We start from the raw sequence: 19,243 nt of genomic DNA, 5'->3' as shown, positions 1-19,243 counted from the left end.
GTGAAAAATACATCGCAGAACAAAGAGGACACTGACAACACGTCGACAGACAAGACAGAGCAGTTTACTTATGATATTAAACAAAGTCCCAGCTTTAAAATGGTGTAGTTTTTTTTTAAGAAATTCAAACAATAAAAACCGGTTTGTTGCTCTTTAATGTGTCGTGACCATGGTCGTGACAGATTGCTGTAGCGCCTCAGCTCAAGAGGCTCGTAAACCGATCATCTCTTACTACGAGTCCATTTATAGCATCAAATAAACATGAATGAACATGAGAATTAATGTTGTTTCAAACGCGGAAAGATGTCAATATACACAATTTTTCAAGTTCAACTCCACCAAGGTTAATCTTCTAACTCCTGTCTGCTTTGTCGGACAAAATGGCGGATTACTTTTTAGTTGCGTCCCAAATGACGCACTATACAATATGCAATTCTACACTATGTACTTGTGCACTATGCACTCATCCATGTAGTGTGTGAATTATATAAGGTTATTTTGTCATTTAACAAGGGAGTCTGATCCTCCCTTCCCCTCCATTACGTAATTAAATCTGCGACAGTTGAGTGCATGAATTGTCCAACATTCCACACTTCATTTTTTCCGTTAATTTAGTGCATCATCCGGGTATTTAAAGTGCACTTTTTCATTTTGGAATTTTCTGTGTGAACGCACTACTCACACTATTTACACTTAAAAATGTCATAGAATAGTGCATAAGTACGCCAATTGGGACGCACCTATTATTTGGGTAGCTCACATATTCTGAATGTCTTCGGCAGAATTCAAATGAGCCATTTTAATCTAGATTAATCTAGATTAATCTAGATTCATTTTGGAATTAATCTAGATTAAAAAAAATTAATCTATGCCCACCACTAGTGAAAACCCAAGCAACCGTGAAAATCTATTTGTTCCTCTTGCTGGGAGTGGTGCACTGATGAAAGACTGAACTTTTAGTCTTCTAAGCATTTCAAAAAGTTAATTAAAATCCCTGTTAAGGAGTTCTGACTCCTTTTTCTGAATATCATTCTTCCCCACATGAATGCTTAGTCGATTTGCAGTCTTATATTTCATCAGAATGCTCTTAAGTTCCCTGTTTACATCAGAAACTGTTGCTTGTGGAAGGCAGCATGTAGTTGTATCCCTGCTGCTAATGTTTCTGATTATGGAGTCACCCACTATCAGAGTCCTAAGCTGAGTGCTACTGTCTGCTCGACCGTGAGCGGCAGTTAGCTGGCTGATTTGATCTGTGTCTGATCATGTTTGGGGATTCCTCACCCACATTCATCATGTCTGGAGATTCCTCACCCACATCCATTAACACTTCAAATCTGTTCTCCAGATGTATTGGCGGTGGTGTGGAACTAGTGTTTAGGGTAGAGGATGCTACTGCAATATGTGATACTCGTGAGAATCTGATGTCTCAAGTGCCTTTGGGTCTCGCTCCCTGTTTGTGCCATCGATTAGTATGTTTATTAGTTACGGCACTCAGTATGACCCGTTTAGGAGCATTATTTTCATGGGACTCGCCGGCTGTGTGATGAGGACGTCCACGACGAAGCTCTGTTGTGTGTTCTGTCTGGTTTGGCAGTCCCGCAAGTAACTTTGTTTCAAGAACTGCAATCCTGTCTGTGGCAGTTTGTGCAGCAAGTAGATTCTTCAACCAGCAGAAGCATATTATTTCTAATCCTTTTGAATATAGGCAACTGTGTTTACCCTTCTCCAGAATGTAAGCTGATTGCTGCTGTCAGTGGGAGGCTGGACTGAAAATTCCACTGTTTTGTAGCAATCTTCCAGTTAAAAAGTATGTTGGTGCCAAGATTTGTCGTTTGAGCACTGTGCTGATTTGCTGTAGTTAAAGTTAGCAGATAAAATATAAAAGCAATAGAGCAAAGCGCGGAGCTGTAAGCAAGAGCGTCCGAACAGTAACAAAGCAGGAAGACGTAGCTCGATTATAACCACATATATAAACACTGTTTGCTGCATGAAGCTGCTATAATAGAAATACATGCACAGAATCAATCTCTACAGAGACTGACTGAAAAATATTTGATCAACAGATCTATTTACAACACGACTGTCAGCGTCAGCCGGGTAAACACAGCCGCACAATTAAGACTGTGTCATAAGAACTAGTCTGAACAACTAGCAATTAGTTAGGTCTAATCTTAATTTACAGATTCAAATTACACCACTCTACCTTTTTATGTAACTGATTTAAAATAGTAATGATCAGTCTTGAAGAAAAAAACAGGAGACGACTAACTTGTAAGACTAGTCTGAGAAGATTATGCACCTAACCGCTGTGGTGTTGACAAAACCACACTTCAATTCAGTGTTTTCAATTCTGGTTCACATTCATATTGTCTTCCTAACATACACATTAATTTCAGTAATTTTATTGTGAGCACTGAATACAATAATCAAGCATGTGTGGTCTTTTCCCCATAAAACTCTCACCTGAGCTGTGAGATGTAGGGCAGACACTGGAGGAATCCCCTCACTTCACTCTCTTCATCTGTCCAGTCTATCAGCGCTACTGGTTTCTTCTCTGTTTGGAGTTTCAGCACTTCTAGGAGGATGGAGCTCTTTCTCTCTGAGAGCTTTATGATCCAGACTGCAGGTGCTGACTGAAAAATTGGCTGTAATGCTGGAAGGACACTCCTGCCTGTTTGAGTCTCACAGTCCTTCACATGTGAGAACAGATCCAGCAGGAAATCACACTGACACTCATCATCATAATTCTCATCATAGGGGAAAGATGTGTAGCTGCACACAGATGTTAATAGTTGAGTGTAATTTTCTTCTGTATTTTCATCAAACTCTGATGCTGAAACAAACAGAATCAGCAAAAACTTTACAGCAGCTTCTCTCTTCCAGTAGAAAATTTCAGAAAATCTGTGGAGATACACACACAATTATTACTTTATTGTACAGTGTAGGAGAATATAAAATATTGAAAGTGACTCATTGATTTATTATAATTAATATAAAAACATATAAACATTAGTTATACATAAGTGGATTATTTTTTACACAATTCAGTTTTAACTATTCATTCAGTTTATATTTCAGTTGTAGTGGCTGGTTGTGTATAGAGTGTGTGTTATAAATATAATCACAAATTGAATAATTAGTAAATAAAGAATTTTTGCATAGCTTTTATCTTTCAAAATCTAAGCAAAAAAAAAAAAAAAAAAAAATCAGTAATTTAATTTCCTTTTAAACAATTAATTTAAAATACATGTAATTGGCACATTGAGTTGATATGAAGGTAAACCTGTGTCAGACAGACAGTTTCTACACTGTTTGTTTTCTGATTGACAGGATTGATTAACAGTCAACAGATCAAGTGATTGTATCTTGGCTTCATCCAGCATGTTCATCAGACTACAATTGTCCTCATCATTCTGCACTAACTGTGAAAGTCAAAGGTAATGTGTGATGATTTGGTAACACTTTACAATAAGGTTCATTAGTTAACATTAGTTATCTACATTAATTAACATGAACTAATAATGAACTGCACTTACACAGCATTTATTAATCTTTGTCAATGATAATTTCAACGTATACTAATACATTATTAAAATCTTTTTACATTAGTTAATGCACTGTTAACTAACATGAACAAACAATGAACAACTGCATTTTCATTAACTAACATTAACGAATATTAGTAAATACAGTAACAAATGTATTGGTCATGTTTAGTTCATGTTAGTTAATGCATTAACTAATGTTTAACTAATGAACCTTATTGTAAAGTATCACCAATGATTTTTAATCCTGCAAATATCTGATTATGTATTGTGTCATGTATATTTGGACAGAGAGATGAAGATTGTGGCTCGACTGTTAAAACCCACTGTAGCTCGATTATAACCGCAAACATACTGTGAGCTGCATGAAGCTGCTAAAATAGAAATACATGAACAGAATCAATCTCTACAGAGACTGAATGGACAAGATTTAATCAATAGATCTTCAACACGACTGTCAGCGTCAGCCGCATAAACACAGCCGCAAAATTAAGACTGTGTCACAAGAACTACTCTGAACAACCAACAATTAGTTAAGGATAATCAGTCTTTCATTACAGATTCAAATTACACCAATCTACCTTTTTATGTAACTGGTTTAAAACAATTATGATCAGTCTTGAAGAAAAAATTATTAAATGACTAACTTGTAAGACTAGTCTGAGAAGTTTATTCATCTGGCCGCTGTGGTGTTGACAAAACCACACTTCAATTCAGTTTTTTCAATTCTGGTTCACATCCACACATATATTGTCAACCCGACATACACATTAATTTAATTAATTTTATTGTGAGCACTGAATACAATAATCAAACATGGTGGTCTGTTCCCTATGAGACTCTCACCTGAGCTGTGAGATGTAGGGCAGACACTGGAGGAATCCCCTCACTTCGCTCTCTTTATCTGTCCAGTCTATCAGCGCTACTGGTTTCTTCTCTGTTTGGAGTTTCAGCACTTCTAGGAGGATGGAGCTCTTTCTCTCTGAGAGGTTTAGCCATACTGCAGGAGCTGAAAACTGATAAATTGTCTTTAATGATGGAAGGACACTCCTGCCTGTTTGAGTCTCATAGTCCTTCACATGTGAGTACAGATCCAGCAGGAAATCACACTGATCAGAGTGATGGCAAGCATAGTTTTCAATGCGGGGGAAATATGTGTAACTGCACACAGATGTTAATAGTTCAGTGTAATTTTCTTCTGTATTTTCATCAAACTCTGATGCTGAAACAAACAGATTCAGCAGAAACTTTACAGCAGCTTCTCTCTCCATGTTGTTAATGTAAAAAAATCTGTGGAAATAAACACAAATATCACTTTATTATGCAGTGTAGAATATAAAATATTGAAAAAAGTGACTAATTGAATTATTAATTAATATAAAAATATATATGAGCATAACATGGAGTGATTATTATTATATATATATATATATATATATATATATATTTTTTTTTACACAATTCAGTTTTAGCTTCATTCAGTTTATATTTCAGTTGTAGTGTCTGGTTGTGATAGAGTGAGTGTTATAAATATAATCCCAAATTGAATATTAAATTAGATATTTTTGTATAACCTTAATCTTTGGAATCTAAGGAAAATTAAAAAAAAAAAATGGAGTAGCTTAATTAATTTCCCTAAAAAATCATTTAAAATACATGTAATTGGCACATATTGAGTTGATATGAAGGTAAACCTGTGTCAGACAGACAGTTTCTACACTGTGTTTGTTTTCTGATTGACAGGATTGATTAACAGTCAACAGATCATGTGATTGTATCAAGACTTCATCCAGCATGTTAATCAGACTACAATTGTCCTTGTCATTCTGCACTAACTGTGAAAGTCAAGGGTAATGTGTGATGATTTTTAATCCTGCAAAAATTTGATTATGTATTGTGTCATGTATATTTGGACAGAGAGATGAAGATTGTGGCTCAACTATGCTACACCCCACTGTAGCTCGATTATAACCGCATATATAAACATACTGTGTGTTGCATGAAGCTGCTATAATAGAAATACATGAACAGAATCAATCTCTACAGAGACTGAATGAACAAGATTTGATCAACAGATCTACTTACAACATGACTGTCAGCGTTAGCTGCATAAACACAGCCGCTAAATTAAGACTGTGTCACAAGAACTAGTCTGAACAACTAGCAATCAGTTAAGGATAATCAGTCTTTCATTACAGATTCAAATTACACCAATCTACCTTTTTATGTAACTGGTTTAAAACAGTTATGATCAGTCTTGAAGGAAAAAATATGAAATGACTAACTTGTAAAACTTGACTGAAAATTTTATTAATCTGGCCGCTGTAATGTTGACAAAACCACACTTTAATTCAGTGTTTTCAATTCTGGTTCACATCCACACATATATTGTCTTCCTAACATACACATTAATTTCAGTAATTTTATTGTAAGCATTGAATAAAATGAAACAAACATGCTGGTCTTTTCCCCATAAAACTCTCACCTGAGCTGTGAGATGTAGGGCAGACACTGGAGGAATCCCCTCACTTCACTCTCTTCATCTGTCCAGTCTCTCAGCTCTACTGGTTTCTTCTCTGTTTGGAGTTTCAGCACTTCTAGGAGGATGGAGCTCTTTCTTTCTGAGAGGTTTATGATCCAGACTGCAGGAGCTGACTGATAAATTGTTTGTAATGCTGGAAGGACACTCCTGCCTGTTTGAGTCTCACAGTCCTTCACATGTGAGAACAGATCCAGCAGGAAATCACACTGACACTCATCATCATAATTCTCATCATAGGGGAAATATGTGTAGCTGCACACAGATGTTAATAGTTGAGTGTAATTTTCTTCTGTATTTTCCTCAAACTCTGATGCTGAAACAAACAGATTCAGCAGAAACTTTACAGCTGCTTTTCTTTTCATGTAGATAATGTCAGAAAATCTGTGGAGATACACACAGAATTATTACTTTATTGTACAGTGTAGGAGAATTTAAAATATTGAAAGTGACTCATTGATTTATTATTAATTAATATAAAAACATATAAACATTAGTTATACATAAGTGGAGTATTTTTTACATAATTCAGTTTTAACTATTCATTCAGTTTATATTTCAGTTGTAGTGGCTGGTTGTGTTTAGAGTATGTGTTATAAATATAATCCCAAATTGAATAATTAGTAAATAAAGAATTTTTGTATAGCTTTTATCTTTCAAAATCTAAGCAAAAAAAAAAAAAAAAAAAAGTTTCATTAATTTAATTTCCTTTAAAAAGATTCATTTAAAATACATGTAATTAGCACATACTGAGTTGATATGAAGGTAAACCTGTGTCAGACAGACAGTTTCTACACTGTGTTTGTTTTCTGATTGACAGGATTGATTAACAGTCAACAGATCATGTGATTGTATCTTGGCTTCATCCAGCATGTTCATCACACTACAATTGTCCTCGTCGTTCTGCACTTGTCACAGAGACAAACTCCGTGATTCCCTCCTCTGACCATTGGAGGGAGCCCTCTCCCGAATACTAACTCACACTTACACTACACACTTCATTTCCCATAAGCCTGTGCCTTGGACTGATTACCTACAGCTGATACCCATCACCTGGACTATAGGAGACACACACACACACCAGTACATCGCAAAGTCTTGTTTTGCCTTGGTGAACATTTCTGAGCGTTATCATTGAGATGTTATCATCTGTTGCTGATCCTTTTTGTTACCTGTTACCGACCCTTTGCTGCCTGCCTCTGACCCTTGCCTGTTACATTGACCTGTGAGTGATATCTGCCTGTCTTGACCACCTGCCTGTTATCTGACCATGATTCTGCCTGTCCGTTATACCTGTTTGCTCCTGTCTGACCCTGCCTGTACGACTTCTGCTATTCTTAATAAAAGCATGCAAATGGATCCCTGCCAGAGTGATGATTCATTACAGAAGACTTCGCCAGCTCAAGATCCAGCTGCTTATTCTCAATTGTGTGCCTCGATGTCAGCTCAAGTCAGTCAACTCGCTGCCCATCAACACCAGCTCAACCGTCTCACAAACCTCATGGAGTAACTGGTAAAAGCACTACAAAGTATTCCATTGTCTGTGCCCGCAGCTTCTCCACCACCTGCCACGGCCGCCATTACCCAAGCAGCTGGCACGCCGCCGATGAATCCTCGCCTCTCTCTTCCTGAAAAGTTAGACGCGATCCTACAAAATGTAAGGGCTTCATTCTCCAATGTTCCCTCTTCATTAACCACCAACCTGCCATTCTACACCTACGTATTCCTCAGTCGCTGGTAAGATCGCTCTTATTTGTTCACTGTTTACGGGGAAGGCTCTAGAGTGGATTACGGCAGTGTGGAACGATGTTGGAGCTGCTTTTCCCACCTATGATTATTTCCTGCAGAAATTTAAAAAGGTTTTCAATCATCCTAGTGACTGGAAAGGAGCCGGAGATTGTCTGATGGAGCTAACACAGGGACGTAAAACCGCGGCAGAATACGCTCTTGCCTTCGGCACACTGGCAGCGCAAACCAACTGGGTGAGTGACACTTTAAAAACCTGCTTCAGGAAAGGATTAACTCATGAGTTACAGACGGAGCTGGCCTGCCGTGATGATGGCAAAAGTTTGGATCAATTCATTGAGCTCGCGATACAAGTTGACAACCTCATGCGCTCACGTAAGACTGGACAGAGACGCACTACTCGCATACAATCACCTGTCGATCCTGATAATACTGAGTCCATGCAAGTGAATGCTTACCATTTATCTGAAGAGGAGAGAAGCCGTCGTTTAACTCACCGCCTGTGTCTCTACTGTGGCAGTCCCGGTCATGTGAGAAATAACCGTCCAGTTCGCACCCGTCCAGAGAACTCACGGTCGGTGAGTGATGCCAATCCTTACTACAGCTCAGATATGTGTGTCTCCGTGCCCATAATTTTACTGTTTAATGATATACGTCTAGAAACCACCACCCTTCTGGACTCCGGGGCTGCGGGGAACTTTTTGTCCAAGAGTTATGCACAACTGCATCAGATCCCGTTAATTGAATGCTCTTCTTCTCTCACAGTAGAAGCAATAGACGGCCGGCCCCTGGGCACGGGACGCGTGAATGCCATAACCCAACCCATCACGTTGCAGACTGGTATGTTTCACACTGAAAGCATTCAATTCCATGTCTTACCCACGTCTACTTCATCCATCATCCTACTGTTGCCATGGCTACGCACTCACAATCCTCACGTCTGCTGGAGAGAAGGACAAATAGTTCACTTGAACTCGAACTGTCTGTCAAAATGTCTGTCTCACTCACATTCCCTGTGCATCAGAACCATTCAAGCAGCAAAGACCACTGAGACCGCTGAACCCACTTCAAAATTCTCACTACCAGAAGAATACCGCAACCTGTCCCTAGCCTTCAGTAAGGTATGTGCATCTCAGTTACCACCTCATCGCCCTTACAACTGTGCCATTGATCTGATTCCAGGGGCTGCACCTCCCAAGGGACGTATCTTTCCCTCTCTTGCAACCAGAGTCTGAATCCATTAAGAAATACATAGAGGAGGAACTGGCCAAAGGCTTCATCCACCCTTCCACCTCTCCAGCATCCGCAGGCTTCTTCTTCGTGGGCAAGAAAGACAGGGGTCACCGTCCATGCATAGACTACCAAGGTTTGAACGAAATAAGTGTTAAATTCCGCTATCCACTACCTCTGGTTCCGGCGGCTTTGGAACAACTACGCACTGCCCGGTACTTCACCAAGCTTGACCTCCGCGGCGCCTATAATCTGATCCGCATCAAGGAAGGGGATGAATGGAAAACTGCCTTCTCCACTGCTACTGGTCATGCCCTTCGGGCTTGTCAGTAGTCCATCAGTGTTCCAAGCCTTCATAAACGACGTGTTCAGAGTCATGCTTAATCAATTTGTCATTGTCTACATTGATGATATCCTGATATATTCCGATACGATGGAGGAGCACATTCAGCAGGTCAGGCAGGTGTTACAAAGGCTGATTCAATGCCAACTTTATCCCAAGGCTGAGAAATGTGAGTTTCACAAAACGGTAACCTCCTTCCTTGGTTATATTATCAGCCCTGATAGAGTCGCTATGGATGAAAAGAAAGTATCAGCCATACTCAACTGGCCTCAACCCAACAACATTAAAGAGCTGCAACATTTCCTGGGATTCGCTAATTTCTACAGGCGCTTAATATGCAACTTCAGCACCATAGCCTGTCTGCTTACCAGTATGGTGAAAAAAGGCCAGCCTCAAGTCAAGTGGTCCCTTGCCGCCATCAACGGCTTCCAACAACTGAAGGAGCACTTCACGACTGCCCCTATTCTACATCATCCGGACCCGTCTCTCCCATTCACAGTCGAGGTCGACGCTTCCAGCACAGGACTAGGGGCAGTCCTGTTCCAACGCCAAGGTAACCCTCCTAAACTTTATCCATGTGCTTATCATTCCAGAAAACTCATGGCAGCAGAATGTAACTATGATGTTGGAGACAGAGAATTGCTGGATTTAAAAGGTGGCATTCGAGGAGTGGCGCCATTGGCTGGAGGGGGCAGCGCATCCGTTCATCGTTCTCACAGACCACAAGAACCTCGAGTACCTCCACACCGCCAAAAGACTCAACCCCCGACAGGCTTGTTGGTCACTGTTCTTTTCACACTTCCAATTCACCGTTACCTATCGTCCAGGGTCGAAGAATGTCAATGCTGATGCATTGTCCCGTCAATTCGAAGGTGAAACCAACCCAGTCAGTAATGAGACTATCATACCTGCCTCTCTTGTTGTCGCACCCATACAGTGGGATATCATAGCGAAGCTGGAGCAGGCTAACGCAGAGGGCGAGATACCTCCTACTAAGGTATTCGTCCCAGAGAACATCCACAGCCGCAACCTCAAAATGGTCCATGACTCACCTGCTTCTGGTCATCCAGGCATCGCTGCCACTACCCAAATCTTGCAGAACCAGTTCTGGTGGCCATCACTACTCAAAGACTCCACACAATTTGTCAGAGCATGCCACGTCTGCAATATTAATAAACCCTCTCATCAAGTCCCCACAGGTCTGTTGCAACCACTACCCTTACCACGCCGTCCCTGGTCCCACATCGCCATAGACTTCATCACAGATCTACCCATCTCCAACGGATACACTACCATACTGAGTGTTATCGATCGCTTCTCCAAAGCCTGCCGCCTCATTCCACAACCCAAACTACCCACCGCCATGCAAACGGCTGAGCATCTCTGCAACTGGATGTTCAGGATTTATGGCTTGCCAGAGGACATTGTGTTTGATCATGGTCCTCAATTCACCTCCCGCTTCCGGTCAGCCTTCTGCCAAGCACTGGGCATCAACTTCAGCCTTACTTCCGGCTATCACCCTCAGTCGAATGGACTTAACCAGGAACTTACCTGCTTCCTTCGTACATACTGTAATCATAACCAGAATGATTGGTCTCGTTATTTCATGTGGGCTGAGTATGCACAGAACTCCATCCGCAAACCAGCAATGGGGACGACACCATTCCAATGCGTCCTGGGGTTTCAACCACCACTGTTCCCCTGGTCCGGCGAACCTACCACTGTCCCTGCCGTCAATGACTGGATGAATCAGAGTGAAGCCACCTGGGATAGAGCTCATACTCACCTGCAACACGCTGTCCGCCGTTTGAGAGAGCAAGCTGATCGCCACCAACGTCCAGGTCCAGAATACCAGCCTGGTCAATGGGTATGGCTGTCTATGAGAGATCTGCGTCTCAAACTTCCCTGTAAGAAGTTAAGTCCGAGGTACATTAGCCCTTTCCAAATCACACATCAGATTACACCAGTTTCATTCCGTCTTGCTTTGCCTAGGAGGGAGAGGAGGTGTCTGGTGATCAGGGCCCCCCGCCTATCCTGGTGGAAGACGAGGAGGCGTATCAAGTCCATGAACTACTGGACTCCAGGCGCTGAGGAAGAGTACTCCAATACCTGGTAGACTGGGAGGGGTATGGCCCGGAGGAACGTACCTGGGTCAATGCGGATGATATCCTGGACCCCAACCTTGTGGAGGAATTCCACACTATGCATCCGGAGCGACCAGCCCCTCGTTTGCGTGGAAGACCTCGGCGTCGGTTGCCTCCTCCTCGGCTCTGTCACAGAGATGAACTCTGTGATTCCCTCTTCCGACCATCGGAGGGAGCCCTCTCCCGAATACTAACTCACACTTACACTACACACTACATTTCCCATAAGCCTGTGCCTTGGACTGATTACCGCTATAGCTGATACCCATCACCTGGACTATAAAAGACACACACACACACACACACACACACACCAGTACAGTCTTGTTTTGCCTTGGTGAACATTTCTGAGCATTATCATTCTGTCTGACTGTCTGTTGCTGATCCTGTTTGTTACCCGTTACTGACCCTTTGCTGCCTGCCTCTGACCCTTGCCTGTTACATTGACCTGTGAGTGATATCTGCCTGTCTAGACCACCTGCCTGTTATCTGACCACGATTCTGCCTGTCCCTGTTATACCTGTTTGCTCCTGTCTGATCCTGCCTGTACGACTACTGCTGTTCTTAATAAAAGCATGCAAATGGATCCCTGCCAGAGTGATTATTCGTTACAGCACTAACTGTGAAAGTCAAGGGTCATGTGTGATGATTTTTAATCATGCAAATATTTGATTATGTATTGTGTCATGTATATTTGGACAGAGAGATGAAGATTGTGGCTCAACTATGCTAAAACCCACTGTAGCTCGATTATAACTGCATATATAAACATACTGTGTGCTGCATGAAGCTGCTATAATAGAAATACCTGAACAAAATCAATCTCTACAGAGACTGAATGAACAAGATTTAATCAACATATCAACACGACTATCGGCATCAGTCGCATAAACACAGCCGCAAAATTAAGACTGTATCACAAACAATTGGTTAAGGATAATCAGTCTTTCATTACAGATTCAAATTACACCAATCTACCTTTTTATGTAACTGGTTTAAAACAGTTATGATCAGTCTTGAAGAAAAAACTAACTTGTAAAACTTGACTGAGAAGTTTATTCATCTGGCCGCTGTGGTGTTGACAAAACCACACTTTAATTCAGTGTTTTCAATTCTGGTTCACATCCACACATATATGTCAACCTGACATACACATTAATTTCAGTAATTTTATTGTGAGCACTGAATACAATAATTAAACATGGTGGTCTGTTCCCTATGAGACTCTCACCTGAGCTGTGAGATGTAGGGCAGACACTGGAGGAATCCCCTCACTTCACTCTCTTCATCTGTCCAGTCTCTCAGCTCTACTGGTTTCTTCTCTGTTTGGAGTTTCAGCACTTCTAGGAGGATGGAGCTCTTTCTCTCTGAGAGGTTTATGATCCAGACTGCAGGAGCTGACTGATAAATTGACTGTAATTCTGGAAGACTCCTGCCTGTTTGAGCCTCAAAGCCCTTCACATATGAACGCAGATCCAGCAAGAAATTACACTGACACTCAGTATACTCATCATCATCATAATTTTCATCACAGGGGAAAGATGTGTAGCTGCACACAGATGTTAATAGTTGAGTGTAATTTTCTTCTGTATTTTCATCAAACTCTGATGCTGAAACAAACAGATTCATCAGAAATTTTACAGCAGCTTCTCTCCTCATGTAGATAATGTCAGAAAATCTGTGGAGATAAACACACAATTATTACTTTATTGTACAGTGTAGGAGAATATAAAATATTGAAAGTGACTCATTGATTTATTATTATATTTCAGTTGTAGTGTCTGGTTGTTTATAGAGTGTTATACATATAATCACAAATTGAATAATTAGTAAATAAAAAAAAATTGTATAGCTTTTATCTTTCAAAATCTAAGCAAAAAAAAAATTTTTAAAAAATTTTTTCCTTTAAAAAATTAATTTCAAGTACATGTAATTGGTACATATTGAGTTGATATGAAGGTAAACCTGTGTCAGACAGACCGTTTCTACACTGTTTGTTTTCTGATTGACAGGATTGATTAACAGTCAACAGATCATGTTTATTGTATCTTGGCTTCATCCAGCATGTTCATCAGACTACAATTGTCCTCGTCATTCTGCACTAACTGTGAAAGTCCAAAGTCATGTGTGATGATCTGGTAACACTTTACAATAAGGTTCATTAGTTAACATTAGTTATCCACATTAGTTAACATGAACTAATAATGAACTGCACTTACACAGCATTTATTAATCTTTGCCAATGTTAATTTCAACATTTACTAATACATTATTAAAATCTTGTTAACATTAATTAATGCACTGTTAACTAACATGAACAAACAATGAACAACTGCATTTTCATTAACTAACGTTAACAAAGATTAGTAAATACAGTAACAAATGTATTGTTCATGGTTAGTTCATTTTAGTTAATGCATTAATTAATGTTTAACTAATGAATCTTATTGTAATGTGTTATCAAAACAAAAAAGAAATGCACAGTTTTATCAGTAAAGATATAACCAATACTTTAAGATGGCGGTATGCCATGAGTCTGTTTGAGATTCCAGCGGTTACGGTCCGTTCTTCTGTTACGTGGTGATGCTGACAGACGAGTCGAGTACGGAAATCCACAATAGTATGGGCTTTATTTACAACAAGGATTATAAAGACAGCTTCACACACAATAGTCAAGCAATAGAATGGTCAAGGAGTGTGTCCAACTTAATAGGAGTGCTGACGAGGACAACAGGTGCTGGGAATCCGGGGAGATGGCGGGAAAAGTGATGAGGGAAGTGCAGACAGGTGTGCAGAACAAGTGGATGCTGGGAACGAGTCCGGGAAGGCATGTTTGTAATATTACCTCCCCCTCCCCTGTAGGCGCATCCACGCGTTTCAGATGCTACAACGGGGGAGGGGGGGAGGGGTTGGGTGCCCTGAACCTGGCGGTTCTAGGACCTTGGGCCGCCACGGCGGGTCAGGAACCGTGGGCAGCCATGGCGGGTCAGGAGCCGTGGGCAGCCATGGCAGATCAGGAGTCTCAGGCGTGGAGGCATGGAGCGGGCTCGGCGAAGCCTGGAGCGGGCTCGTGGATGGCCGGTGTGGGCTCGTGGAAACATGGAGCGGGCTCAATGAAGGCTGGAGCGATCTCGAGGAGACTGAGAACTGGTTCAGTCCAAAAGTCAATTAACCAGTCCTCCTCCCCTTGAGAGGGCTCAGACTGGGCGGCAGGCTTTATAGGAAGGCAGAAAAGTCAGGAGACTGGGGTTGCACGGCCTTTTTTTTTCTTTTTTCTTGGCCGTTTCAGCTCAGCGGAGGATCTATCTTAGTCCATTCAGGGGTTTGGGTCCGGCAGGACACAAGGGTGATTGGCGAACTGGCCAAGCCGCCTGTGTTTCTGTGGGGACTGGACGAGGATTACACGATTTATCAAAAACCTCCTCAATGACAAAATCAGAACTGGAGTCCGGGAAGGCGTGTTTGTAACATTGTGAAAGTCGATGGATTTTGGGGAGTTTGAACTAGTAAAAAATGTGTGTCCTTTTCTCATCTCTATTTCACAATTTCATTTGTAAAGCAGTTTTGATCAATTGGTGTGTGGGCAAAAGCCTGAATGTTTGCAGCTTACTCTTTAAACAGACAGCTACTCTTTAAAAACAGACTATGCATTGTTTGATGTAATAAAAAAAGTTTGCTATATTTGTTTCCAGAATTACAGAGTTTGAATGTATAAATAAAATAAAATTAAAATTATTTTTGTAATTTTACATAAATGTGTATGTAATTTAAGAAAACAGAAAAAATACTGTATAAATAATAGTAATTTTCCTGTATAAAAATGAGAATTACTGTAATTTGTCATTAATGATAATACTTAAAGCTGCAGTCCACAACTTTTTTTGTGTTAAAAATTTACAAAAATTATATAATGAGAATATACAACATGAATCCATTTTCCAAACCATGTTTTTGTCTTATCCTGAATCATTATGGTACACTTATAATAAGTGTTTATATTCTGACTATTTCAGACCGGACTGGTAGGACTCGCCGCAGAGTATCACAGTAACTTCGTGACTCGCCATAGACATACACAGAGAAAAGTAGCTCCGGCTAGAATGTTCCTCCGCAAGACGCATGCAGTTCTGTTTATTAACCGCTAGAGGGCCAAAAATCACGGACAGCAGCTTTAAAATAACAGTCATATTGTTCATTTACAGATATTGTTTGTAAATTTTTGATTATAATTTAAAATAACAGAAAACTAATCGAGCACAGCGCTAGTTCAGTCAGGCCAAGTAGGCATAGTGCCGTGACCAGCTGACGCGGTCAGCTGGCAAATCGCTCCAATCGCTACCATTAGACACGGGACATATATACGTGGCATTGCTGCTCGGTAAGTATGCTCAAACTGCTCGCAACCCTCCCTCCCCATTATTGTTACAACACAGAAGGGTCGGAGGCAGGAGTAAAACAAACAGTGAAGTTTATTGATACCAGTAGAGTTTAACAGTTGTGCAGGTGAGTATAACGTGAAGTATAGATGAATGGAGCAGTGCAGAATGGTAATACTGTCCTTCTTGTGATTGTAGGAGTGAAGAGCTTAAATGACGCTGGAGATTATGGACACTGGAGACTTGGAACACTCACACACAGATGGAGAAGCACACGAGGGAAACAGGAGACGTTGGAGACAGGTAAGTAGATCGTCTGGAGTCCTTAAGGTAAGCATACAGGTAAGTATGATACAAACGAGACCGGACAGTGAGTGTGAGTCCTTTATACTGTGACTGATGAGTGCTGATGGGGTGCAGGTGCCAGTGATTAGTACTCTAGTGATTGGGTGCGCTGTGACTGGCTGACGGTGGAGCCTGGCGTGTCTGTGACAGTACCCCCCTCCCACGGCCCGCTCCTGAGGGCCGAGGACCCCGATGTTGTGGTGGCCGTCCTCTTCCACGTGGGGCAGGTCTGTCAGGGTGGCTGGCATGGAATGTTTCAAGAAGATTGGGATCGAGGATGTCATTTCTGGGGACCCAAGAGCGCTCCGCAGGACCGTAGCCTTCCCAGTCCACTAGGTGTTGTAGTTGACCACCACGGCACCGGGAGTCCAAGATTTCATGAACCTCGTAGGCTGCACCGTCAGGCTCTGTGGGGGGAGAAACAGAAGGGTGGTGAGGCTTTAATAAAGACACATGGAATGTGGGGTGAATTCTGTACTGTGGAGTGAGTTGGAGTTGGTAAGTGACCGGGTTGATCTGTCTGGTGATGGTGAATGGGCCAATGAATCTGGGACTCAGCTTTTTGCAGGGCAGACGCAGTCTGATGTCCCGGGTTGACAGCCAGACATTCTGTCCCGGTTGATAGGAGGGAGGGTGGGAACGCCGAAGGTCCGCTGTCGTCCTGCGTCTGTGCAGGGCTCGCTGCAGTTGGTGGTTTGGTGAGTCCCAAACCCTCTCGCTCTCCCGGAACCAGTAGTCGACCGCTGGAATGTTGGATGGTTCCCTGTCCCAGGGGAACAGTGGGGGTTGGAAACCGAGTACGCGCTGGAATGGAGTGAGTCCGGTGGTCGATTGTCGTAGAGAGTTCTGTGCGTACTCGCCCCAACCCAAGTACTGGTTCCAGGAGTCCTGGTGGCCATGGCAGAAGGTACGCAGGAAGCGGCCGATCTCCTGAATCTTCCTTTCTGGAATTTCTGCCGTTTCCATGGCGGTAGGTAGACCTCTCAGGGGGATCAGACGACAGGATTTGGAAAAGTGGTCTACTACTACCAGGATGCATGTGTGTCCATCAGAGGCTGGGAGATCCGTAATGAAGTCCACTCCCAGGTGTGACCAGGGTCGCTCAGGAACGGGCAGAGGATTAAGCTTGCCGGCTGGAAGATGACGAGGGCTCTTCGAGATGGCGCACTCCCTGCAGCCCTGCACGTACCTTCTGACGAGTTGGCCATGTTGGACCACCAGAAGCTCTCCTTTAGCAGCGAGAGGGTCTCATTGACCCCCGGGTGGCCAGTGCCAAGTGACGTGTGAGCAGAGTGGCTCAGTGGAGTGCGTCGTGTCCTAATGATGTACTGCAAGCCTTGGGGACAACCCGGCGGAGCGTTGGTGGAGGCATTGGAGGAGGGTAAGGTCTCTTCCAACCAGGAGATGGAGCCCACAAAGATGGACTCAGGGAGAATAGTTTCAGGTTCTTCGTTCTTTTCCTCAGGAGCATGGAGATGGGACAAGGCATCTGCCTTTACATTTTTGGAGCCAGGATGATAGGAAATCGAGAAGTCGAATCGGGAGAAAAACATGGCCCACCATGCTTGACGGGGATTGAGTCTCTTTGCAGCTCTCAGGTATTCCAAGTTCTTATGGTCAGTTAAGACCAGGAAGGAGTTCCACTTGACATTTGACTTGACATTTGATATTCAATAGTATTCCTGACATTTATTCAACAGTGCTTCTGATCTACCTGCATTGACACTATTCTTTAAGAGCTGCTGTGCAGCCAAATTATGTACCAGTTATCAATGTAAAGCTACTTTGACACAATCTGCATTGTAAAAAGCGCTATATAAATAAAGGTGACTTGACTTGACTTGAGTGTTTAGCTCCCTCCAACCAATGCCTCCACTCTTCCAAGGCAAGCTTGACGGCCAGGAGCTCGTGGTCACCGATGTCGTAGTTGACCTCCACTGGGTTGAGCTTGCAGAGGAAGAAAGTGCATGGATGGAGTCTACTTGGCATCCCCTGCTGCTGAGATAGCACCACTCCCACTCCTGTGGTGAAAGCATCCACCTCCACGACGAAGGGCAGATCTGGATTTGGGTGGACGAGGAGTGGAGCGGTGGTGAAGGCTTTCTTGAGGGCTTCGAAGGCGTTGGTGGCTTCTTGAGTCCAGGACAGAGACTTGGGCTGGTTGCGGAGTAGATTGGTGAGTGGATGAACAATGAAGCTGTAATTCTTTATGAAGCGGCGGTAGAAGTTAGCAAAGCCAAGGAAGCGTTGGAGTTCTTTGATTGTGGATGGTGTGGGCCAGGACTTGATAGCTTCCACCTTCCCCTCGTCCAACCGGATGCCACTGTGATCAATGATGTAACCGAGGAAGTGTACTGAGGGTTGGTGGAATGAACATTATTCAGCTTTCAAGCAGAGATGGAACTGTCGTAGGCGTTGGAGGACCTCCGCAATGTGGTGGCGATGTTTGGCCAAGCTCCGGGAGTAGATGAGTATGTCATCTATGTAGACCAGGACAAACCGATGGAGAAACTCCCGGAGCACCTCATGTATGAAATCCTGGAATACGGTTGACCAGGCCGTACGGCATGACGAGATATTCATAATGGCCAGTGGGCGTGACGAAGGCGGTCTTCCACTCGTCCCCCTCGCGTATCCAGATGAGGTTGTACGCGCTGCGGATATCCAGCTTGGTGAACACAGTGGCACCACGGAGATGTTCTAGGGCAGCTGGGACGAGAGGAAGGGGATACCGGAGCTTAACGGTGATCTTGTTCAGTGCACGATAATCAATACAGGGCCGCAAGCCTCCGTCCTTTTTCGCCACGAAGAAGAAACTCGAAGCAGCAGGGGAAGTAGACGGGCGAATGTAACCTTGATTAAGTGCCTCTTTGATGTATTCCTCCATGGCCTTCTCCTCCGGTACTGACAGGGGGTAAATCCTTCCCCTGGGCACTGGCTCACCCGGTAACAGATCAATGACACAGTCCCATGGC

At 42.7% G+C, this 19,243-nt stretch overlaps 1 protein-coding gene across 1 annotated transcript in view; it reads right to left on the bottom strand.

Annotated features, from left to right (window-relative positions):
- Nucleotides 1-18,837, bottom strand: part of LOC125261600 — a 29,849-nt gene extending 11,012 nt beyond the window's left edge. Inside the window, exons 1-7 of the mRNA XM_048180157.1 lie at nucleotides 18,816-18,837; nucleotides 18,201-18,400; nucleotides 17,598-17,878; nucleotides 12,779-13,225; nucleotides 6,031-6,468; nucleotides 4,392-4,835; nucleotides 2,464-2,901 (exon numbers count right to left, since the gene is read on the bottom strand). Coding sequence (XP_048036114.1) covers nucleotides 2,464-2,901; nucleotides 4,392-4,835; nucleotides 6,031-6,468; nucleotides 12,779-13,225; nucleotides 17,598-17,878; nucleotides 18,201-18,400; nucleotides 18,816-18,837 — 2,270 coding nt within the window. The remainder of the gene's footprint in view (nucleotides 1-2,463; nucleotides 2,902-4,391; nucleotides 4,836-6,030; nucleotides 6,469-12,778; nucleotides 13,226-17,597; nucleotides 17,879-18,200; nucleotides 18,401-18,815) is intronic.
- Between the last annotated feature and the right edge of the window lie 406 nt (nucleotides 18,838-19,243).

Source organism: Megalobrama amblycephala, unplaced genomic scaffold (genome assembly GCF_018812025.1).
Source record: "Megalobrama amblycephala isolate DHTTF-2021 unplaced genomic scaffold, ASM1881202v1 scaffold440, whole genome shotgun sequence".
Lineage (NCBI taxonomy): Eukaryota > Metazoa > Chordata > Actinopteri > Cypriniformes > Xenocyprididae > Megalobrama > Megalobrama amblycephala.
Note: the sequence above shows the minus strand (reverse complement) of the source record. Positions and strands in the feature narration are given on the sequence as shown.